Source organism: Syngnathus typhle, linkage group LG11, assembly GCF_033458585.1.
Source record: "Syngnathus typhle isolate RoL2023-S1 ecotype Sweden linkage group LG11, RoL_Styp_1.0, whole genome shotgun sequence".
Taxonomy (NCBI): Eukaryota; Metazoa; Chordata; class Actinopteri; order Syngnathiformes; family Syngnathidae; genus Syngnathus; species Syngnathus typhle.
Window position 1 is genome coordinate 2,590,382 of NC_083748.1, and position 25,116 is coordinate 2,615,497.

The window sequence follows — 25,116 nt, forward strand, 5'->3', positions numbered from 1 at the left end:
GTTGATTTGAATTTACTGTCACGATATAAATAAAAATGACTCGTGCTCGCTACAAAAATCTTAATGTGTTGATTTTCAGTCACTACTCATCAATCAAGCCAACTGGTAAATTTGTTGTGGTTTTTCACGTAAACGGTCTTAGAATAAGGTTTCAAACCAAAGTTAGGGTTTTGGTAACTAAGGGTTTCAAGACAGGGTTAGGATTTTAATTAGGGTTTAAGACAGGGTGATAATTTCAAAGTAGGGTTCCAAGATAAGATCAGGATTTCACGTTAGGGTTTCAAACCTTTGGTTATGGTTTAAAGTTGCAGTTTCAATCTTAAATTGGTTTTAAATTAGGTTTTGGTTCAGGGTTAAGGTTCCAAAGTAGGATTTATAGACATGGGTCGGATTACAGATTAAGGTTTTGAGCCAGGTTTAGTGTTTGAGAGTCGGCTTTATAGACATGTTTAAGGCTTCAAAATAGTATCCAGCCAGAGTTGGTTTCAAGCAAAAATTAGGATTCAAGAGTATGATTTGAAACCATGATTATGGTTTTAAGTGAAAATGAAAATAACATTGCACTACTGGGACTTGGGACTTGAATATGTTTTTATTCTCGTACGTCCAAATAATGACAGTCAGCCAAACGCTTCATCCGTTGGTAGGCATAGCACACAGATGCTCCAGTTCCGGTTTTGCCGTCTATCTTGGCTTGTCATGGACGTGCAGGGAGCCTCTTAAAAGGGGCCCGAACAGAAAGTGAACCATGCAGATGCACGACGGGCAAGCAAGAGACTGAATTATTCACAAGAACAGCATGTCGCGCTGAGAGCCGCCTCACAGGCAAGCCACCGCTTGCGTTTGGACGACTCAATCTCTTCATATTACTTCAAAAGTGTCCACAGTCAACAAGTCTCAGATCAATCATAATTTAGTTTCATATTTTATTGGCTTTCTTTGTAGCGCTGTTTGTTGAAAGCCAGGTTTAGAATTCCAGAGGAGGATTTCTAAGTGTGGTTTTAATACAGGTATAGCGTTTCTAAACAAAGGTTCAAATTTGGGTTTCAATATATAATAGATCTTTATCTGAGTTCTGATTAAAAAAAAAAAAAAATTTAAACGTTCCCCTTTTTGTGTCTTTCAGCGTGCCCGTCGGGATTCTTCAAGCCCACTCAGGGCGATGAGTCGTGCCGGCAGTGTCCCATTAACAGCCGCACCACCAGTGAAGGAGCCATAAACTGCATCTGCCGCAATGCCTACTACCGCACCGACTCGGATCCCTTACAGATGCCCTGCACCAGTATGTATCGTGTTGTTTACTGTACAGTAGTGGCCTTGCATGTGGGAGAGCTGAGCCGCAGTTTAAAAAAAAAAAAAAAAAAAAAGGTCTCACTGTCTGGCGGACTTCTAGCTATCACTAAAATAAATGGCCTGCAATTAATATAGTGTGCTTCAATGCACACTGACTTCATTTAAGTGTTAAATATACACACGGCACAGCCTCTCTGAAAGATGTGGCTGTCACATGGTTTGAGTTGATAGTGTGTGTCTCCCAAAGACTTGCACAAGGGCATGCCGGCCTGTCCTCGACATCACACGGCTCCATCAGAGGTCACCGGGCTGCGACACATTGAGATGGGGCCCACCGCGGCTCTTGTCATGCCAATGAAGCCGCTTGGAATTTGAATGTGAATTTCAAGCCGAGAAGAAGGAACGCGAGGATGACGGCGGAGGTCGACGCTTGGGGGAGGATTGGTCCGGCTAAAACAAAAGCGAACGAGGAAGAGAAAAAAAACATCCCCTTTCAACATTTTGTTAGCGTTGCGTTCTTTCGCTCCCTCTTGTGTGTGCTGAAAGGGCGAGATGATGGCCTCCCCAACAAAGGGGATTTGCATAAACACAGCACTGGGAATGAAGCAGCTGTTGTGGACTGGAGAAAGCAGCGGCGTCACATCACTCGCAGTTTGCGCAGCACGGCCCTCGGCGTGATTAAAGCGGGGCCCACTAAGCCACCCTAAGCTAATGTGGCGGTATTACTCAGCGGTTACTGTGTTTAAGAAGATTTTCCATGTATGTCCTCTAGTGCTACTTCTTGCGTATGACACAGACTGGTCAAAGATTGAAGACTTACTCAAATTCAAATCAACATTCCAATACACACATATAATTTTCAAACCCCATGTTTGCAATTTCAGAAAAAAAAAGCCATCTTCATCATTTCACTCAGTAGGTATTTATATTTTACATAAATATTCTATGTATTCATATATTTGGACAAATCTTCAGTACGTTCTACTACTGCTTTGCCAAAATAGGCTTAACATTTTTTTCAGATACCGCTTATGAGGACATGACATAATAAAGACATGTATCAAAAGAGATGAATTCACCCGCGGTTTAAACCTTGATTGGCTGAGATATTAACTCGGCACCGTCCTCGAGGAGGTGTGTTTTCATCTAGGGGGGCAACCAATAACACAGACTGCCTTTCATAGTTGGAGGTGCATTAATTACCACCACTCAAATGAAGTTAAACAAGAAACAATAGACTCCGATCTGTGGTGTGGCGAGTCCAATTGTTGCCCTCATTAGCCTTCCTCCACAGTTAGGTGCACATGCTGAAAACAACGTGAACGGACTTGTGTATTTGTTTGGCCTGCCAATCAACGTGCAGGCGGAGCCGCCAAATGAGATGGGGTTTCATCCAATTTGGACACTCTTCACCATGCTGCTCCATGGGAAAAAAAGCTTGAATGTGGGCACCGGTTTGGAAAATTGGATCCAGTGAATGGGAATGTTGAAGAAGGATGGCAGGCTTTGGAGATCCTGGAGTATTGATCAAATCAGCACACTGGGAAAATGATTGACTGATTCTTTGGCGGTTGTTTTTTTTTCTTTGGAAAGACCTTGATATTTTTAGTATATCCTTCTTAGATTGACTTTGATAAGGGGCCATCACTAGTCACTGTCTTGGCACTGTTGTCTAAACGTCACTAAACTCACCCAAGCATCTCTTGCGTTCTCCAGCGGTCCCTTCGGCTCCGCAAAACGTCATCTCCAGCGTGAACGAGACCTCGGTCATGCTGGAGTGGATGAGCCCTCGGGATTCGGGCGGCCGCGAGGACGTAGTCTTCAACATCATCTGCAAGAGCTGCGGAGGAGGCCGTGGCGGCTGCACACGGTGCGGCGACAACGTCCAGTTCCTTCCCCGCCAGCTGGGTCTGACCGAGCCGCGGGTGTATATCAGCGACCTGCTGGCACACACGCAGTATACGTTCGAGGTGCAGGCGGTCAACGGTGTGTCGGACCAGAGTCCCTACTCGCCGCAATACTCTTCGGTCAACATCACCACCAACCAAGCTGGTAAGCAGTCTTCTATCGAAGTCCTGAAAGTGATATTTGGGAAAAAGTTTATGACTCGTAAAAGTGACCTCGTAAAATATTAGTTGAGTTTTGATTTTTCCTATGAGGGGTCACTGTAGATTTACTCGCATGATTTGTTTGGTACATTTTCTTCCACCAGATGCACCTTATTGCCGGAACCAGTATACTTGCATATCAAAAAGTAATTTTCTGGTATACGTTTAATATTGTGATTGTTTTTATATGTTTTATTGTAATTGTAGTATTTATTTACTTTTATATTATACAGTATTTAAAAATTTGCATGTTAGCTAATGAGTAAAGTTTGCTAGCATAAGTTCACCTGGACATCACAGCTGACATTTTCACTTCACTGAATTTATTTATTGGTAGGCAGAAGAAGCATTTTGGACAAAAATCTTTCCTGTCAATACGCTTAAGGCTGCGTAACATTAATCTCATGATCACCGCCTTTCAAGTTGGTGCCGGAGATGTGTGAGCAGCAGGTGCTTTCACGTCGTCACAACTCCGCGGGGGTAAATTGCATGTCTCGCCCTCTGGACTGGCAGGGGTATTCTTCCGCTCTTTGCTCTGCGGTTCAGCCGTTTTGTCAACGAACAATTACTTGCCATTTCATTTGTGGGGGAAATATATTGGTGTAAAAATGAAAAGATATTGTAAAAGTAATAGTATCCTCAGACATAAATATTGTAGTACAGAAACATGAAATATTTGGACACTGTTACAAGGCTGCTAGTAAATGAGCACCATTAGGCTTCCTCTTCAATACACTTACAGTGGCACAAGCACAAAATGCACAGTGTACCTCACAAAGTGTATGATGATGTATGCAGATGAGTGGTTGAAAGTGTGCCCTCATTGGTGGGGTGAGCAGAATGAGAATGAGGTCCTTATACTTCAACTTCACGGTTTGCAAATTGTGGCTCTGCAAGGCAGACCATCACACACCATTCAGCAATGATTGCAGCTCACCCAACCACTCAGCGTTATTTTAAACAATATAAAACTCTAGATTTGTCTCAGTGATTATGGGCAAGTGTTCGGGTAAGAGGGGAAAAGATTTGTATTTCCTTTGGGTGAGATTTGGCTTTTAGGCAGGATTTACACTGCATGCTCCAAGCAACACAATTGCATTTTTTTTTTTTGCCCTCTAGTGCCCTAAATCCAGATATGTAGGTTTTATTCCAGGTTTTAAGTCAGAATTGGGTGTTTGACCTGCAGTGGTCACCGAATGACTTGGTTGGAAGCAGAATGAGATCCGTTTCCACTGAAAGTGAATATGGCATGGTTGTCCGCCTCAATATTTGCCCTGTGATTGACCAACAACCAGTTCAAGGTGCAGTCAGCCTTTTTTCCAAAATCTACTGGGATAGGCTCCAGCTTCCCGCGAGCCTGAGCCGGATAAGCAGTCTCAAAAAAGGACGGAGTGTAAATCCAGGGCTTTATCGCAAGCATTCTGTCAAGAGACACCTCCAAATCTCTCTCCATCTCGTCTGCAAACATTTGAGCTTTGCATGTTTTAGCCCTTGCGCTTGAAGTCTACTCCTCCTCTAAGGATTCCAGTAAGGCCATAGCATTGATTTGCTCTTTAATTGCATCAATCAAGTGCATCATTTGGCATCACGAGCAAGGCTTGTAAGCTAACAGGGCTCTTTCTTTTCTTATTAAGTCTCCCGACAGCATTATGTGCCCGCGATGTCTCATTATTCAACCCCCGAGCACTCAACCACCCTACATATTGCCGTATGACCGAAGCCCCTAAAGCTACTCAGCTTTTATTTCATTTGTCAAACCACACAACTCACTCACATTACTCGGCGCTGGAATCCCTTTAAATGTTCCCCTCAAATTGAGCCATTGTAGCAAAACGTCAGTGTTTACTGATATCGGTTTGCCTTACAGCTCCATAAAGTAGCCATTACAATGCTGAAAGTCCAAGATGGAGGCCTTTTACTCAAACGACAGCCCCTTTTTATTGTCTGTTTGGATTTAAGTCGCTTCTGTGGTGGCTTAATGAGGGCCTGTGAGTGCAGTTAAGCGTTGTAATGAGGCCGCCCCCACCCCTCTTTTTCCATTTATTTCGCCGGACCACAATAAGTCTCCCGCCCCGGCCATCGGGTTCCCTGCTTCCCCCTTCCGAGGAGTCCTTGTGGAAATTGGGGGGCTCTGCGCCCTCTCTGTTCAAGTGCCCGTCACTTTAGATTATGAGGCGGGCGCGGATGTTGCAGGGAGCTGTGAAAGGAAACTCGCCACACCCTACCATCGCCGAAACGAAAACCCCCATCTTAACTCCTAACTGGTGACACTACGGAGCTGCCGGGCTCAGTGACGGGACCATGGCGCTACGCTAGGGGGACGGGGGTCACGCCGACCAGGAGCCTATAATTGCATCTGGTTTGTGAGGCCTGGAGGTTACATAAACATCATGTCAGCCTTAATTACCACAGGCAGTTCTGGACCCAGCCGTTCACACAGGCAGCAAGCGCCAAAACGAGCTGCAGGAAAGCAGCACTGTCACCACCTCACTATAAACCGATTTTTGTGGAACGCATCTTTGCAGCTGATACGGAAATTCCTGCAATACCGCAGAATATATGCATTCGTGCAGTGGTCCCCAACCACCGGGCCGCGGACTGGTACGGGTCCGTGCGTCACTTGGTACCGGGCCGCCAAGCTGCACAGAAAAAATAAAAATTATCGACGGTCAATTAATTCAGGTCAAGACACTCGTCCCGGTCACGTGACATGTTTCCCCAGTCGAGCCCGCAAAGCTAATATGTGGCGACAGGCTAACTAACCAGGCAATGAAGCATTCAAAACTGCTTCAACACATGGAGACCAAGCATCCTGCAATAAAAGACAAACCTTAATCACTTCAGGTGTCATTGTCTCCGATTACGTCTAGATAGGACCGGCTCGTTTCTGAGAAACAAACTCAGTGCTCCCATTAATTCAACGTAATGGTGAGTTTTATTTTTGTCATTTGTACTTGTTTTTATGTCAGTCGTATCATTTTATTTCATTGTATTTATATATTTATTATAAATGTATTATTTATTTATTTATATAAATGTATTATTTATTTATATAAATGCCGGTCCGCGAAAAGGTCCGTGGCGCAAAAAAGGTTGGGGACCACTGCATTAGTCAGTTATTGAAAAATTCTACCAAAATCTTATACTATATTTTTGAATTCTATAGCAGGTCGGTCTGGAACAGATCGCCCACAGCACCACTAGCTGTTGTTGCATAAAAACAACAAATATGCAAATTAAGTAAGTCAATTTTGCAATGCTCAATTTCAGATCTGAACATCAAAGAAAGATTTTTCCGGATTGTAAATTTTGTCCCAATCAATTTTGGGATGTTTGGTATAATTTGTTTAACAAAGTGGTGTAGTGGACTGCATACTGAGTGACTTGAGTGGTGCCTAAACTGGCCAATTGTGCAAGAGAATCACATTAGTCACTGGCCACTGAGGGTGCAATCAGCGGCAGGGTATGCATATGGTCCAGGGGAAGACGTATGGCTTAATTACAGCCCCAATGGCTGACTTGTGCTGAAGAGGCATGACCATGGGGACTGCTGGTGTGAAAAGCACTGGCGCACAGCCAAATAGGACCTAGAGATATATTATGCAATTTTCAAAATGTTAGATTGTCTCAGTAAAAGCGCTATGACTTTTTTTTCGTGAAAATACACAGTGGGCAAGGAATTACAGGATACTTATATCCAAACGTCACACTGGTTGAAATCACTGAGGTTTGGGATGGGGGTTTTATGTCAAGCAAATGCTGAGTATGACTGTTGGAGGCAGAGCTAGCATCTGAGACAAAGCAAGCGGCAACTTGGTGGTGCTAATATGTAAACCTTTTGTTCACTTTAAATGTAGTGGCGTTGTGCATATGTGCAAGCTACTCTACAGTTGTGTAAGCTCCCTTAAAATCTGGTTTGAAGCTGCCAAGAGGCTGTTTTACGAGTCAGCGAGATGTACATACAAAAAGGCTTAGGGTGACCACGTGGTGGCTGGGTCACGGCGACAGAAGGCACAGAAGAGGACGCATATGGTCAGGTCAAACTGGAGGGCTCGGCATCACACCTCCTTGAAGGCTGTTCTCATCGTGACTGGCGAAATGATATGTTCACTGAGGTGTGGCCGGGTTCCACAGCAGCGCATTAGATGGACGGACGGACGGACGGACGGATGGATGTGCAACCTGCAGGCTTCATCGGATGCCTTTAATATTCCATGCATTCTTCTGTATGAATTTAATTACGTTTTCCCCGAGGAAAATCATCTCATGGATCATCAAACGAGTTGCCTAATTGATCCTGTTTATGAATCATTCACAAGTTACATGGGCTCCCATCTATCAGCATACCTCTTGACGTGCAAGAAAGAGAGTCTGCTCATTGCCCGTGTATAAATCTGGGTTAAAAGGCCACAGTCTCCTGGCCCAGTGGAGTGTTTAAAGAGAACATAATGCCATTATACAAATAAATGTTGAGTGCACAAGCGGTGTGCTTTCAATGACGGTTTAATCGATCATACGTTTAATGCACCCATTTATTTGCTTCAGCCAGGAACGAGCATGCCTGATAATTAAAAACCAAAAGAGCCAATGGATTGAATTAAAAAAAATAAAAGGCTATTTTCTAAACTTTTTTCCAGAATTGCAGCAGTATGCTTTTTTCTGATGCTTGGCTTACAAAATATGGTCGACTTGTGGCTGATATTTTGGTTCACAAGGGGGAGGAGAGGCAGTGGTTAATAATTCAGAAATTTCTATTTTAGCCGGTGCATTTAGAAGGGATGTTTTGGAGCCGTGCATTTTTTGAGGTGATGTCAACCTGCTGCCGCTTTAACTATTTGCCAACAGCAAATATTTTGAGAGGGATTGACATACCCAGATTTCGCTTTCCTCATATTGACATAACTAAGTCATCATAATTTAGTGGCACTAATGCACTTATAATAAAATACAACAAAAACAATGTAGCGTGCCTGGTACCAACCACTGCCGAAAAAACAAATCAAGCTACTTTTAGCAAAGCAAAAAATCCCCCAAATTTATAGTTGCCGATAATAATCATTTATAATCAGCTATTCGATGGGTTGCGAGTGTTTTTTGTTAAAAATCCACAGACACAAAAAATCATGTCCTCCTTGACATACAAAGATGAAAGTTTCTCATTTGATATTCAATATATTGTACTTCCGTGACATCAATTACTACTTTCCTATTAGCCAGAGCTTTTGCACCATCTTTTGTCATTTTAGAGCATTATAGAAAGAGTAAAAAAACTGCAACTGTGAGTTTTTTATTAAATTGCTGTTCGGCTAATAAATGAATTTGTGAAATCAAAGTTTCCACACAAACAAACCTCTAGTTTGCATAGTAGGGTCACGTGATAGGAAGCAGTTCGACACAGTGCGTTTGGAGATTTGCGTGAATATACGTATAAACCTTCTAAAATGTTTCTAAAATATGTTTGCATGCGTGCGAGCAGACGTTTTGTTTTGGGAAATAAGAAAAAACAACCAATCCAAACTGCTTCTTTTTCATGAATGTTGACATGCTTCCTGTGGGTTTAGGAGGATTTTTCTCGCGGCAGACGACAGCATTGCCTCAAAGCGTCTCCCTAAACTGTTGACTTTCCTTCCTTACTTCCACAGCTGTGTGATCCAAAACCATCGTTCCGCATAGCTTTGACAGGCAACTCCAATATTTTAAGCATTCCACCCAATTCACCCTTGAGTTTAAGGGCCATGGCTAATCCGTAAATATTTGCCAAATGGTGTGTTTTTCTTCTTTAAAAGGAATAATACTGTCAGCTCAAATGCTTTCTGCATGACTCGTTTTGTCTCGGGTCTTATCCTCGGAAGGAACTTTTTTTTTGACAGCTTGTGCGCTTTGAATGCGACCTGAACTCGTATACATTCAGGACAGTGATTTGAGAAAATGTTCAAAGCCAGTGTGGAATGTAGTATTTTCTGCATTTCTGTACATTTTGTGTATTCAAATACGTCTCCATTGCGTTCATAATGTGGTTTTAATTGATTTAGATCATACTGACACCTATTGGTGGTGGGTCTCGAACTTATTACCCTGATTGAACGGTAGATCACTGAATGTGTCTGCTGAACATCTCCAAGCCCACCAATACAGGGACCATAAAATGCTCATTTAAAAATGAGCTTATAATTTTAAGTAGACGGTGGTAGTCCATCTTTTCCTCCTACAGATGGTTTTAAGCTTGATCAACTCCAAGCTGACTTTGGAAAATTGCTGTAGACCCACAATACTTTGCAGCTGTGGAAATGGGGCCGGCTGCCAGAGTAGTACAAATACGGACTTGGTTGCTAAAGAGCTCCTGATACAGCGCTCATAAACGGATGGCAGCCCAAGAGAGTGGCAGGAGCAGAACCCCGAGGAACAGCTGCTTTGGGACCTTTTGGACCTTATCGGGCTTGTTTTTAACTGTGTAAAGGAAAAGGGATTTATGGGCTCTGTCCTGTTCTCCCTGTACCTCCCCACGGTCTCAAACTAAATCACAGCAGAGAATGGTGCTGCACAACTTGCAATAAAGTAGGAGCCACATGTTTCCAGACATGTTGGGATATGAGAAGAAAGCTGATCAAAAGCCGCCCCCCAACCATTTTTTGCAGCACAGACCAGTTTTGGAACTAAGATCAAACAGATTGTTGAAAATTCTTTGCAACGCTACACTAAATGTAGTTTGCTGCGCTTAGCTGGAGTCCTGTGCTTGTTTCTCTTCAACTAGTGTGTTACTTGTGCCCATTCTACGCAATAATTTAGCAAATTTGGAATATCCTGCTTAATAAAAATCTGATCTATGAAATGGAACCCAGGTATTGTTCGATGAGCCATGTGTCACATTATCTCTTATATGCAACGTTTGGTTTCTTGGAAGTTGGAGATTGTTCCGTCTCATTCAAAATAACCATAAGTCTTTGTGCTGGTTTGCAGTTCGTTAAACAAAGCGAGGCGATGAAGTGAGATGTGGAAAAAATTTTCTTCCAGGGCAAACCACGGGATTGAATCGTATTATATTTACCCATTTTCTCCCAGATTCAAATCTATTCCTAAATTGTTCAGCGTGTTAGTGTTTCTCCAGGACTCGCAGGCTATAATGTCTGACTCGGGCGAAGGATGTGACAAACCTGCAGACCTATTCATGAACATCATTTATCTTCCCAAATCAGCCTTCTAATTTAATTAGTTGAATTTACAATCCCTGTCCTTTCCATTATCACCACTTGATTAATTCAGGGGAATATGAATAGAGTCCTTGTATTCAACCAGCTTGCCCTCCCTTTTAAGAATGTGACCGTCCGTCCTTGATGAGCCAGCCTTCATTTTATAGATTGTCCGGCTGACTCAAATTTCTATGTATGTCAGAACAGGCTGTAGTCAATTCAGAATTTTAACCGACTTAGCCACTAACTAAAGCTAACACAGTTGTAAAGGAAGGCCATTAAAATACAATTTGTCTTATCTAATAAATAAAAAGGTTTTGAAGGGTTTTGACTGTCTCCAGGTTTACAATGATGTGAGCGTCTTGCCGTCTCGGATCCTGACACGGACTTGTCGCCATGTTGTGTTTCCTCCGTGTCCTATTAGCATGCGCCCATGCCGTGTATGGCAACACACGAGCCACTTTTGTGTCTTTGGCCTCGTATCGGGTTGCCATTGCGTGTGCTTAATGGAGACGCGGCCATGTGCTAGTCTTGAGGTTGCGTCCATCCGTAATGGGATACCCGTGAGTTCCCCTTAGAGGGACTGATTGCTTTATTAGACAGGTGACTGCAAACAAGCGTGTGAGGACTCTTGGGTTTGATGCCCACGAACTTGCGGATTGTTGGGAAGGTCGTGAATTGTTTTCAAATTAGTACAAATGCAATTATATTGTTGAAGTTCGCAAGGTGAACTGGAAATGTCAACCATTTAGTGGACAAGTGACAGGACAAGCACTTATGGAATAATAGCTGTATTTATCCAAACATCTCAACATCCCTCCGCCTTCCCGGACATCGTTGTTGTATACAGAACTACTTGAGTCTTTTTACCAACGGGCTTGAACTACTTTGCTTTGTTGCCGCTTTCCTTAGCCACAAAGGCAGCAAATTGCAAGGACCATGAAACCCAACATATGCAGCTGCACAGTCCATTATTATAGCCTATAGAATTGTGTGGTCGCCGTCGCTTTCTACTCAGTCGAACACATGTCTCAAGGACTCTGGGGGGGAGCCTCCATGTGGAGTCGTGCGTGCATTCGGTAGGGGGTATGGGTGAACATGCCGAACGATTTGTATCCATAAATCTTTCCTGGCAGCCCTCCTGTTGTTGTGCTTCACATGTGCTTTTTAACTTGTGCCTCACTTGGTTTGACGCTGACCTGCGGCGCCCTGAACTAATCATAATGGCCACCGAAGGCGTTGACGTGATGGCGTTTGTTGCGTGCCGAGCGCACAGACCTGCTGGTCACCGGCCACCCACCGTGAGGTAAACATCAGCCACAGCTGATGGTTGGGAATTGACATTTGAGTTGATTTCACATCCGGAAGAGTGGCGATAATAAACGGGCAGCACGGTGGAATTGTGCTTGGTATTTCTGCCTCACGTGACCAAACTTAAACTTCACACACACCTTACGTGGTGAGAGTTCTAGTTGTGACTTTTATCTATTGTCATGTGTTTCCAAGGAAAGACTGGCAATCTAAGTGGGGGGTGGGGGTCCACAACATGTAATTTGTAAGTACGGAAAATCATTGCTACAGCGCTTCAAGCTGTTATTTACAGAGAGAAAAATACAGCAACCACAAAATTAAAGAAGGCCTCTCTGTATCCGTTTGTTTGTTGAGTGTGCCAGTAGTGCATGTTGAGTGGTGATTGTTAAAATCAAAAAGATATTTTATATGCAAAACAATGCGGGTTTACTGCAAGTGTTTGGATCAACAATTCTGTTCCCTGTTGTCTGTTTGCAGCGCCGTCCACAGTGTCCATCATGCACCAAGTGAGTCGCAGTGTGGACAGCATCACTCTCTCCTGGTCCCAGCCAGATCAGCCCAATGGAGTCATCCTGGACTATGAGCTGCAGTACTATGAAAAGGTACACATTTACTTTCACCCGCATTGGTCAACATGTAATAACAATCCTCAACCAACGCAATTTTATTTACGGCCTTTACTACTCAGATGCATATGTTTTGAATTATTACTTTGGTAAAGAAGAGCTTTATTTCTTAGGGGATTGTGCAGCCCACAGCTGTATTACTGAGTGTCCTCACGTAGACAGAAGTAAAGAAATGAAAACACACCGGGCTCCGCAGTAGAGTTGCCCGAGAGACTTGTAGGCAAAACAAGGCTGCGCTGACTGCTTGTCTGACTTTTTTTTTTCTTCCTCCCAACACAAGCACCATTAATCCTCATAGGGACACCTTCAGTCTCGTAGCAGTAGGCACGCTCTCACAGGTGAATACAAACAAGAGTAGGCGCACAAGATAGGAGAGGGCTGTCAAAACGATCGTCTTGAGCTCCCCGCTGTAGCCCTCGAGTGTGTGCTGAGTGACAGCTGGTCTGATGGGAAGCAGCTCCGACATGTCAGCATCCTCCGCGAAATGCCTCTGATGGTCAAGGCTCGCAAATGACGCCGGTCACTGCACTCTAAACTCTCTACAGTGGTACCTTGATTTTTGAGTTGCAGCATGGCCTGACACCGTCATGATGATTTCCATTGTCCTTCAGGTAATGTAGACATCACGCTACTGAGAAACAAAAGCAATCTTTTCTCCTCAGGACCAGTCAGAGTACAATTCCACCGTCGTGCGGAGCCAGACCAACACGGCGGTTGTCCGAGGCCTCAAGTCGGGGAGCATCTACGTCTTCCAGGTGCGAGCGCGCACCGTCGCTGGCTTTGGACGCTACAGCGGCAAACTCTACTTCCAGACCATGACGGAAGGTGAGCTGTTTAGTGCGGTATCCTTTGTGCGGTTATTATTATTGTTAGTATTTTATTTTTTTAAAGATTTCTTTATTTTTTTTAAATTATTTTTGTGTTTTGGCTTCAGATTTCAGAACGCTTCTCTCGCCAAAAGTCACCTAGGATAGGCTCCAGCTAACCAGTAAAACCAATGAAGTCAATTTAGCACAACTGGATTTCGATTGTGTCTCATGTTGTGCTTATCTACAGTATACACAGTAAATGCTAACAGTCTTAGATGAGGGATAAGTTCTCAGTTTTCTCTACTTCTCTCTCCGCGCTGCAGAAGCAGGAACATATTCATTACACTGCATCGCTCATGTAGGTTAATGTTACAACCATTCGTGGCTTTTCCCTCTGAAAAGCTCATTTCCTTTAGCCAGCAGTTCCCAGGACCACCATTAGCCCGGAATGTCATACATCAACTTACACACGCACGCATGCACACACACACACACACACACACATGTAGCTCTCAGCACAAAAGCTTCTTAGTGATGATTTTACAGTCAAACACAGCATTATTTATTGTTAAGCAGCTGATTCATGCGGTATGGATTTCATGTCCACTTTAATGTCACCCTGGGGTCGGACGCATTCAAAGCGATCGCAATACAAGCTTAATGGTCTTCAGTCGTTAAACATGTACTTTGTCATAAAACAGCAAGATTAGAAAAGCTACAAGCCAGTCGGTTTCCTATAAAACTTTCGACTTTTTACTTGTAAAAATGTTTCATTTTTGTTGTGAAATTGTATTTTATTTTTGATTAGTACATTCAACTTGTAAAAATAACTTCCTTGTCAAATACATGATAAAAGTATGGTTTTGTCAAGAAGTTACAATTATTATTGATCGGTATGAATGTCATCTTACAATACAACTATTTTTGTAATATTTTTTTATGTGTCTATTTGTCTCTGGCAGCTGAATACAACAGCAGCATTCGCGAGAAGCTGCCCCTCATCATCGGCTCGGCGGCTGCGGGCTTGGTCTTCCTCATTGCTGTGGTTGTCATCATCATTGTGTGCAATCGGTGAGCCTCTCGTCCATTCAAAGTTTTTATTCAGCCATATCCATGCTTTATAGCAGTGCTTCTCAATTATTTTCTGTTACGCCCCCCCCTAGCAAGAAGAAAACTATTCGCGCCCCCCCTCCCCACCGTGACTATCCTAACTTGTCTTGTAAGTCGTAAAATGTTGCACTGTCGCAAACGTGACAGAAGTAACAATGTGAGCGCCACTGCCCCCTGCTGTAGTAAACGCGCAATTACACTTTATTCTAGTACTGCCAAAAAAAAAGCCTGTTCCCCAGGGTCACACGCGCCCCCCCAGGAATAGCATTGCGCCCCCCAAGGGGGGCGCGCCCCACTATTTGAGAAGCACTGCTTTATAGTAACTGGTAACAATTCGAAATGTGAGAATATGAAAATCGGCAAAAAAAAGAATCTGGAGTTTGTAGAAAAGAGCAGAAATTCATTGAGCAGAAGATCTGTTGCAAGTCTGTAACTGACTCCAGCACATGATCTGCCTGATTATTATTCCAGATTTTTCTCGGGGTCTATTAAGGTTCCAATGATGCGTCACATAAAGTGTGACAACAACTGCACTGCATACTCATTAACACTTCATAGCGACTGTCAGCAAGTTCAGTGCAGCTGCTCTGCTTTGACACACAAGATCCTTTGATATTAAGAAGATGCGGCGCCGCCGCCGCCGCGACACTCATCTGTTATTCGCCAACCGAGACTTTTAATGTCGGGATTTGTTTTTGTAAGACCGCAAAAGCTTTGTTTTAAGATTGAGGCCTTTTGTGTGTGTGTGTTGCCTGTCTCTGCTCGTGAAGTTAAAATTCCATTTGTTCACGAGTAAATAAATATATATTCACACAATACTTGTAAACAATTTGAGAATCACTGTCACCTGCTATTGGGGATCTTCATACATAAAATTAGCCCCAAAATTACTATGAGAAATTAAAAATGCTATTTTCGTAATGATTATTTTTTTGTCTCCTTGTGATATTAACACTTGAAATTTTAACACATTTCTCAAAATTGTCCCTACTTATCTCGTTTTTCCTCTTATACGCCTTTGTAGCTTCGCGGCGAACACCAGAAGAAAAAAAGTATACACTTGACAACCTGTCAAGTACCTCACAGTTTTCAAACTGTGAATATGCCATAGGGGGGGAGGAAAGTGTGTACCCCCACCCCCTCTCTCTTCTCCATCTTTTCACACCAGCACTAGAGTTCTTTGTCTTTCCTCCAGGAGGCGTGGCTTTGATAGGGCAGATTCCGAATACACAGACAAGCTGCAGCATTACACCAGCGGCCACAGTGAGTAACCCCCCACCCCCCACCCCTTTTCAATCATCCACACACATGCACAGACACACACACACATCCCCCAGGCCCCCCTTTTACCGCGTTTAACAGTGCACCACACCATCCCTCCCCAATTTTGCAACACCTATCACCATGGCTACCGTCTCACACCATCGTCTCCATCAGAGGTCTTACCTCTTGCGCACACACCTGTCTCCATGGCTACGAGCTCCCCAATAGAAACCTTTGCCCCCCGCCCATGGCTCTCCACCGAGTGATCCCTCTTGTTGTCGGAGGAAGGGTTGAAGCAACGCTCATATCGGGATGCGTCGTTTATGTTTACATCGTTAATTCCAACCATTGTTATGAAAGTAGGTCAGCCCTTCACTCATTTTCTCGCGCCGTAAGCGAGCAAGCTATTAATGAAATATTCAAAAGGCTCGGTGACTCAATGTAAAGCTTCTGCCATGCATTTTATGGGCTGGAGGAAAATAAATCCTCAAGATTGCCTGCATTGAAGCTATTATGCTGTCTTCGATCCGGAAATGACGCAATTTGTAAACTTGGCTTCAAAAAGTAATAAATATTTCCCCGCTAAACGATGACCCTGTTAGCTACTGAGTGTTGGATTTACGCTGCATGCTGAAACAATCCGAACCTTAACATTTTAAGTGACTTTGTAATATTAATATAAACAATTTCATTTGGGATGTACGTCATCGCAGCATGTGCAGAGAAGCAGATTTTTCAGATCACAATCAAAATCAAAATGTGAATAAAAACAGTGAGAAAACATTCAGTGCCCAACCAGATTCCCTCCATCTGATATGGTGAGCCTCGCGTGGCTCTTCAGTGGCCCAGGCGCAAGCTCGGGCTCCAATCAAACACCCTCCGGACCCGACACAGAGGTGAGAGGCAAATAATCCGATTTAAAAGTCCGCAACGTTTAAATCCGTGGATGCTTAAAGGCCACCTTAAGCCAATTTACCTGGCAGCGGGGCTTAGGTGAGCGAGAGAGAGTAAGAGAGAGCTCAGCGAGCCTCTCAACCTGTGATAACGTCCCACGGGAGAGAAAACAAATATATATTTATATTTCGGCTCACATTATTGCTGCTAAAAAGCTTGAGGAGGCCTTGTCCTTGCTGGCTAAATGAGTTTACAGCATCTGAGCTCCAGTGGAGCACATCTGCAACTAACTTCATGGTCAAATATATTTGAATTTGATCTTCAAATAGCAATGTGACAAGAGGAAAGCCATCTTGGTAATTTGTATAGAGCTACAAATGCCTCTAAAATCCCCCATATATTTTTAGATGAAAGATCAGTTCATCAAAAAAACGCATTTTGCTAAATGTCCAGAAACAAAATACGTTAGTGTCTCTCTCCCTTTTTTCCAAGTGTCTCCAGGAATGAAGATCTATATTGATCCGTTCACGTATGAGGACCCCAATGAGGCCGTGCGCGAGTTTGCCAAGGAGATTGATATCTCCTGCGTGAAGATCGAGCAGGTCATCGGCGCAGGTAACGCAATGTGACGTGAATCACACTACCGGCGCAGCTCAAACATCATCTCAACCGTGCAGGAGAGTTCGGCGAGGTGTGCAGCGGCAACCTGAGGCTGCCCGGCAAGCGGGAGATGTTTGTGGCCATCAAAACCCTGAAGACGGGCTACACGGAAAAGCAGCGGCGGGATTTCCTCAGCGAGGCCAGCATCATGGGCCAGTTCGACCATCCCAACGTCATCCGCCTGGAGGGCGTGGTCACCAAGAGTAGTCCCGTCATGATTGTCACTGAGTTCATGGAGAACGGATCTCTGGACTCCTTCCTCAGGGTGAGTGCTGAGCCACTTTTACACAGGATTGAGGGCTTAAAGTGACCTTGCAGCCACTTGTCCACCACCCTTTTGTCAAAAGCAATTGTATTTGATTGTCTGCATAGCTTCAATTTTCTGCTTTCAGTGGGAATATCTGTCAATTTGGTTGACGGGATTAGAGTCGTAGCAGAGGTCTCTCTGACAATGGAAGAGGTGTGAAGATTAACACCTTGTACTCACATCTCTTATCACCATTGTCAAAAGCAATTTAGATTTTATGTCACGTCAAATTTACTGTATGTACAATATTTTCTTTTTTTTCGTTTTAAAGAACTAAATATGGTGTTATGTAAAGAATCATATAAATGTATGTGAACATATAAATACTTTTTGTAGTATTGGAAGGGTAGTAATGGGGATAATAATGCGATATGTGTTTATTGTTTTTTTTCTGCTCTAAAATGCATCTAAAAATACAAACGTGAGTTTTTTTAAATTATGTCTGCAAAAAACCCGTAATCAAAAAGTTTGGTATTTTTTTTTAATAAGAAAAAAAACTGACATTGTGTTTAATTAACTCAAGACTCCTATTCTAGATTCTATATGATAGGTTTAAGGTCATAAAAAAAATAACATAGCTTTTATCTTTCATTTCATTACTCCGCTCAAGTTGATTTGCAATTCGCATGTCAAGCAATACCACCAATTTTCTCTGACGTCATTCAAATCGAGGTAAACGTGGCAGGTATTTTTTTGCTGGCATGATGGCAATGAGAGTCCACACAAAGAGCGTCACACAATCCATAATTGCAAGGGTGGATGCCATGCATAATGTATGATGCTTAATCGCCGGCACGAGGAGCTTTCGACTTGACGTGAGGAGAAGCGTGAGGCGAGGCTGACGAGCAGCAAAGCGTGAAAGACAAGTAGGCTACTGGAGCGCTGGTGCAGACTGCTAATATGGACAACCACTGTCCCTCCCTTGTGAGTGCTTTCCCTCGTCTACAGGGGATATATATATTTATATACTCTATGTGCCAATAAGGAGAAAAAAAATCAAAATTAATCAGAAGCATAAAATATCTGGAAAATCGACAGTCACAAAGTATGTATTTGGTAATTTCCCATCACTGACGATGGGCGATGGCAAGGTGACAGGACGGGGGTGCACAGCTGCACTGCTTGCTCGCTCCAGGCACCATGCATGCACATTAAAGCATTTTACCAAACCATGGAGTTGGAGGATGGGGGGGGGAACAGCTGTAGACAGACATCCAGACTAAGCTTAACAGTGGCCAGGCCTGCATAGCGCACCTAAAAACAAACTCTCTTACGTTGTATCCTGTGGTGCCTCTTTTATTGCGTATTTGAAAGTAACCTTTCCACGCTAAACTTTGATGGATATGGTTTCTGGTCAAGATAAAATGTCATAAATAATCATAATAATGACCTTAGTCAGTATGAGTGATACTTTAAATCAGTTTTATATGGGTTGTCAAGAAAAATCAACATTCGATCCATTACGTTGTGTTTCAGCAAAATGACGGCCAGTTCACGGTTATCCAACTGGTGGGAATGCTACGAGGCATCGCCTCGGGTATGAAGTACCTGGCTGACATGAACTATGTGCATCGCGACCTGGCCGCCCGCAACATCCTGGTCAACAGCAATCTGGTGTGCAAGGTCTCTGACTTTGGCCTCTCGCGCTTTCTGGAAGATGACACGTCAGACCCCACCTACACAAGTGCCCTGGTGAGGAAAAACAAGTATTATTCAAATGTTGAATTGCTGTTTTGCTGCTCTCGATGTGTCGTATCCTAGGGGTGTTTGACACGACACCTTCAAAATCACTCAATGTAACAAAAAATGATCCCTTGACATGTTTTACCTATCACCATGAAATTGGGTTGATGTGTCTGTCATAGCAGGATGCACAAAAAAGTCTGAAGAACCTATGCCTGAAATTGAACAAGAAATCATCCGTTGTAGTTTGGAGGAGTCAGTTAGGACGAATTCTGGAAAATGTTTTTCTGCATAATTTTCCTTGAGATTCTTGCTCATGCTTTGCTCCCTTGAGATCTATTGCCCAACTTTTTGTCTTCCTTTTGCTCCCAGGTGTTTTAGTGCATCCACCTCCCAGTTTAAATTACCATTTGTGCTAATGCTACATGGTGTCATTCAGCTTCTACTTTTGTACTCGTAGGGTGGGAAAATCCCCATTAGGTGGACTGCGCCCGAAGCCATCCAGTACAGGAAGTTCACCTCGGCCAGCGATGTGTGGAGCTACGGGATCGTCATGTGGGAAGTCATGTCGTACGGGGAGAGGCCCTACTGGGACATGACCAATCAAGATGTGCGTAACTGAAGTCATCTACGGGCATTGTTGCGCATACTCCCGTACACGTATTTAATATCCAACCTCGGTTTTACGGCCGCAGCAGTGCGGCCCATCATTGCTCCATACAGAAGCGTGGGTTTCATGTGATAATTCCTTCCAGCTGCCACACGGATATAATCAGATCATTGGAAAATGCTCGGCGGTGCTCTGTCGACAATTTTTGCTCTCTACTGGAGCTTCAATTACTCCCCCTGGGTAGCAGTGGAAAGAGAGCAAATTATAGAGTAGCGAGGGTGGCGGGGAGACAATGAGAATAGTTTAAAATTGAAAGAGAGAACTCTAATGTGCTAAGAGAGGAAAGAGGACCTCGGCTGTTATCTTATTAACAGCTCCAGATAGCACTTGTGCTCCATCAGGGTCCTTATTTGGGCATCTCCCGGATGAGATTAATCTAGCTTTGAATGGTGTCTCTGTTAATGGACCCCCGTAATGAACGTCTTTCCGTCTCGGACAGTTAACCATTAGCCATTGGTGTTCCTCCAATCAACCGAGCTAGCCGATGGTGAAGTTTGTCCATTTAGCTTTGTTGATTAGTGAAAATTATTTATTTATCTTTGCGATCTGTGACCCCCTCCTCACTTCAGGTTATTAACGCCATTGAGCAAGACTACCGGCTGCCGCCCCCTATGGACTGTCCCAGCGCGCTGCACCAGCTCATGTTGGACTGCTGGCAGAAGGACCGCAACAACCGACCTAAATTCAGTCAGATCGTCAACAACCTGGACAAGATGATCCGTAATCCCAACACCTTGAAGGCCATGACCCCCTTATCATCAGGGTGAGTCAGACTGCTTAAAGGATGGGGTCTATTAAGCATCAAGTTTTTTTTTCTCTTTCTTTCTTTTTATTTCTTTCGTTTTCTTTCTTTCTTTGTTGCTTTCGACACAAACGGGCAAGGGGCGGTGAGTCTCGGATGATAAACCTCATAGTCTCACAGAACAGCCAGGAAGAATTTTGCTCGGATGGCCAATGTGAAAGGCACTACTGATTGATTAGGAAGAATGCCGTTTTCGGTTCTTAGAACCGACTAACCGTCATAGCCTTCCAACAAATAACAAATGCAAATCCAAGATTGAGGCAAATCCAAAACATTCCCGATTCTCCACAGATGAATGTGATGTCCGGTAGAAAGAACGCTGGCTCCCTAAAAAGCTCAGCACCTCATTCGGAAAATCCATTTTAGAGGGAAATGAACTCGGAAAAGGTAGTTTGATGAACGAGGCCGGTGGGATTGTCTTCAGGCCGTGAGAACTCGACACAACCTGCGACTCCTGCAGCACTCGCAGGTGGTCTGCGGAGCGACTGCGATGCGAAGAGCCATCGCATTGCCATCATCATTCATCCTAATGCATCCTGTCTGTGTCCTCCCCCAGTGTGCATCTGCCATTGCTGGACCGCAGCATCCCAGACTTCTCGAGCTTCAGCACGGTGGACGAGTGGCTGGACGCCATCAAGATGGGCCAGTATAAGGACAACTTTGCCAACTCAGACTTCACCACGTTTGATGCGGTGTCCCAGATGACCATGGAGTAAGTGACCATCTATTCAGTTTTATTGAGTATATAGTTTTATTTATATAGTGCATTTCAAACACAGGGCAACTGACAAACAAACAAATATGGCTTGCTAAGAATGATTCATTTCTAAGCGTGTATTGACAAGTCACAAACAAAAGATTTAAAGGCATTTAAAAGCAAAGTAAAGAAATGAATATTAGCTTTAGTGAAACTCAAGTTGATTTTCAATGCTTCATTTTGAACAACCTTAATCAAATCAATAATCCTCTCTGAGGTGAAAGGGCTGAAGACATCGCCAAAAAAACGATCTTAGCAATGGCTGCTGTTTTGCTGAACACTAAATGGTGTCTGCTTTTCACTGATGTACCTAATTAAGTGACCTACTATATGTCATGCTCTATGGGGTCATGTTTGAGGCTTTTCCGTCCACGGGCCGTCTTGATTCACTGCTTTTGTAACCGTCACAGTGACATCCTGCGGGTAGGCGTGACATTAGCGGGCCATCAGAAGAAGATTCTCAACAGCGTCCAGATGATGCGGGCCCAGATGAACCAGATCCAGTCAGTAGAGGTCTGACCTTCCCCCAAGAAGAGCAGCGGTCCTGAGAGGGCCGGCCGGGGGGCTCTGAGGGGGGCACCCCTCCACCCCACCCCCGGCAAGCACCGAGGACGAAGCGGATGCTTGTTGGTGTGATCCCACCCCTTCCTTGACACTTTCCCTTCCCTCACCCAACACTCCTTTACTCACCCCTTTCACCATCCATCCACAGAGAGTTCTGGTATTGAGAACCACAGGAGCCCCAAAAACAAGTGACCAGCAACACTTATTTTTCTTCATCCACCGATTTTCAAGGTTTGTTGTCATAATTTTGTAAAGAATTTTGTAAGGGGAAAAAAAGATAAATAATGAAAGGAGTTTATGGACAATTAAAGACAATATAAAGTTGGACACTAGATGAGTAGGAGAGCTACCCTTTAAAAGGGCGTGATACAAAAAAAAAAAGAAACCAAGCATCTGTCTGTCCTGGAAGACGGGCCAAGGACATACAAACCATCAAATGGACCTTATGGCACAGACTGACATGAGGCAAATCTCAAGAAAGGGGGGAAAAAAAATCCATCATCTTTTTCAATGTGGTGTGAAATGTGTTGAAGATTCCCATTATTGACAACATTGTTCTTACCTTGCTCCCTTGTGGGCATATCAAGGACCACTTCATAGGGTTGACTCACTTGACCAATCCCACCCACCCAAGCACTCTCTTCTATTTCCTCTCATGTCACAAAGGATGCTGGGTAAGCAGTTGCATGATGGACTTCCATCCATCCATCTTTTCTCCTCTTCCAGTCGCTACACCCAAACACAGAGACTTTTCAATCTGGTGGATGCAACGTGTTCTTCTTATTTCTGCAGTTTGCAATTTATATATGCATATTATTCTGATTTTATTTTGAGGCTCTGTTCTGTAAAGAGCTGAAAGAAAAAAACGCCTGGGATCTTCCATCGCGGTGCTTTGAGTTTATTAGGAAAAACTGAACAATCATGTAGATAAACAATCTCCCAGTATCCCACCGCCTCCTTGGAGAGGATATACTTTGCTTCTATGTTTTGAGCTGTCAATTTTTGTCAGTGTTGTTGTCGCAAGAGAAAACATGGCGTCCGTAAATGTCGCTCGCCTTTTCTCTTGGTAAAGAGTATCTGGAGGGTAAATGTCCTGCCCGGATCCATTGCTTGTAGTCTGGTTCCTCCAACACTGCCCTCTTCAAGACCTCATTGAAACCATCCCCAACACTTATTGGAAGCTCTGAAATGGGTACACACATACCGATTTTTGCACATGCCGATTTAATATTTACGAACACCAAATTGAACACGTCGATTGATATCCACTTCCCGGATTTTGCCTTTTTATGGATTATTCACTTAATATATGGGAATTAATGGGGCCCTGGGAAGGAGCTTTGAGGCACTCCCAATTTTTGTGTAGTCTCCGATTGAAGGTGTGAATCAAACGGTATTTTAAGACTTCAACAAAAGTGCAAAAATAAAAACGACTTAAGTAAAATCATCTTTAGCTGCGCCTAAAATAGTATTTGTTACAAATGAAGTTCCGATCTACTTTTCTTTTTATAAAAAATAAATGAGGATTTCTGTAAATCCTCATAGTTCAACATTCTTCTTTAGATGTTTTTTTACTTTTTTTCCCCCCACTTCAACGATTGACACTAAATCTTTTGTTTTCGTATTTTTTTCTTAGAGACGTCCGACAATCTGACTGCTGACGGTGATCAAAAAAGGGGAATATAGGTTAAAGTTCGGTCCGATACTCGGCATGTGTGTACCACACTTTAATGGTTGGAAGCCAATTTCATTTTTTATGTTCACAGGCCAGTGGATCCTGGTCGCATTTCTTCTGAAGGATTACGTGTTGACCGCATGAAGTATTTTTGTTATGGTTAAAAAAAAAAGTAAGTGAGAGAGCGATAGAGAGCAGTTGAAGCAGAGCAATAATAAAAGAGAAGCGATGCGGTATTCCTATTAACAGTTTTTTGACACTGAATAATGGTTAATTACAAATCTTGTCAAAGCAAGTTGGGCATTAACTTGCTTTTTTGTTTTTTAAATTGAGTATTTATATTTTACCCAGTGTTACAATGGTGCCTCTTTAAATCTGGAATTTAAACTTGGATGGCTTCAGTGGAGTGCAGACCTTTTAGTTTTACTATTTTAAGGACAACATCCAGGCAGGAGGGGTTGTTCAAATTTTAAAGTATGATTGATATACAGCTTTTTCTTTCCACCTTTTATTCCTTCTTTTGTCACAGCATAGTTTTGCCGCTTGTCTTTTACAACGCTATTTGATTGGTCAATCCACACCACAGTCATTTTAAAAGTCTCAACAATTTTCGTGCAGACTCTGTGAAAGGGTGCCAATCAAATAGTATTTTCATTTTCCCAGTCATGGCAAATATATTTTATCGTAAATACTCTATAGTATATTTACAACTTCCAAGCAGGAGTCAGGACTATTTAATGCGTATCTTTCAACGGTGTTTTCCTTGGTCCACACGCCACAAAATCGAGTTGAAACCTAAGCAAGCAGACTCATCAGGCCTCTCTTACAGTGATGCTTTTTTGCTGCTCATCTTTTTACAAACACTTACTTTATCTCAGCGACTGTGGTTTACTGTGAATAAATATGGAACCAAAAACTTGACACGCAAGTCCTCCTTTGCTCACAGGAGCTGACAGTTTAGAAGTGAAGAAAAGCAGCTTGTCAAATTTCAAAAGACTCATGTGCTGCAAAAAGCACCAGAGCACCCTCTGCTGCCGTCGTGGTCACGTGCAGAATCAACTCGTCCTGGACAAGACCGTCCTTTATCCCTTCAGTACCCACCTTGAGCCCTGCCACTCTGGATGTCGGTTAGTGCGGGCGGGATTTGTGTGCTCCCCGTTAGGCGCCTCGCTGACATGCACCGGTTCAGAAGGCGACGGTGACCGATGTGGGAGATGTTGTATTTCTGTATAAATGTAAATTGACTGTAACCCTGTGAATGATGTAACAAGTTCTTTATTTGTAATATTGTCATTGGCTTATTTTCTAAAAATAGAAAAGCTCAACTTGATTCTCTTCAATAAAAAAAAATAAGGTCTGATATTAAAAATGAGTTGCATTTATTTTTTAAGTAATCT

General features: G+C 43.3%; 1 protein-coding gene across 4 annotated transcripts in view; it reads left to right on the forward strand.

Annotated features, from left to right (window-relative positions):
• ephb2b (eph receptor B2b) overlaps window positions 1-22,458 on the forward strand; it is a 103,354-nt gene extending 80,896 nt beyond the window's left edge. The window contains exons 4-16 of one of the 4 annotated variants that reach the window (XM_061291487.1): window positions 1,127-1,282; window positions 3,010-3,345; window positions 12,377-12,501; window positions 13,188-13,350; window positions 14,297-14,405; window positions 15,640-15,707; window positions 17,094-17,216; window positions 17,279-17,526; window positions 19,045-19,260; window positions 19,712-19,861; window positions 20,491-20,684; window positions 21,280-21,435; window positions 21,891-22,458. In XM_061291487.1, the coding sequence (XP_061147471.1) occupies window positions 1,127-1,282; window positions 3,010-3,345; window positions 12,377-12,501; window positions 13,188-13,350; window positions 14,297-14,405; window positions 15,640-15,707; window positions 17,094-17,216; window positions 17,279-17,526; window positions 19,045-19,260; window positions 19,712-19,861; window positions 20,491-20,684; window positions 21,280-21,435; window positions 21,891-21,999 (2,153 nt within the window). In that variant the 3' untranslated portion in view covers window positions 22,000-22,458. The remainder of the gene's footprint in view (window positions 1-1,126; window positions 1,283-3,009; window positions 3,346-12,376; window positions 12,502-13,187; window positions 13,351-14,296; window positions 14,406-15,639; window positions 15,708-17,093; window positions 17,217-17,278; window positions 17,527-19,044; window positions 19,261-19,711; window positions 19,862-20,490; window positions 20,685-21,279; window positions 21,436-21,890) is intronic. The other 3 variants (XM_061291489.1, XM_061291490.1, XM_061291488.1) reach the window with 3 other exon arrangements.
• The last annotated feature ends 2,658 nt before the right edge of the window (window positions 22,459-25,116 follow it).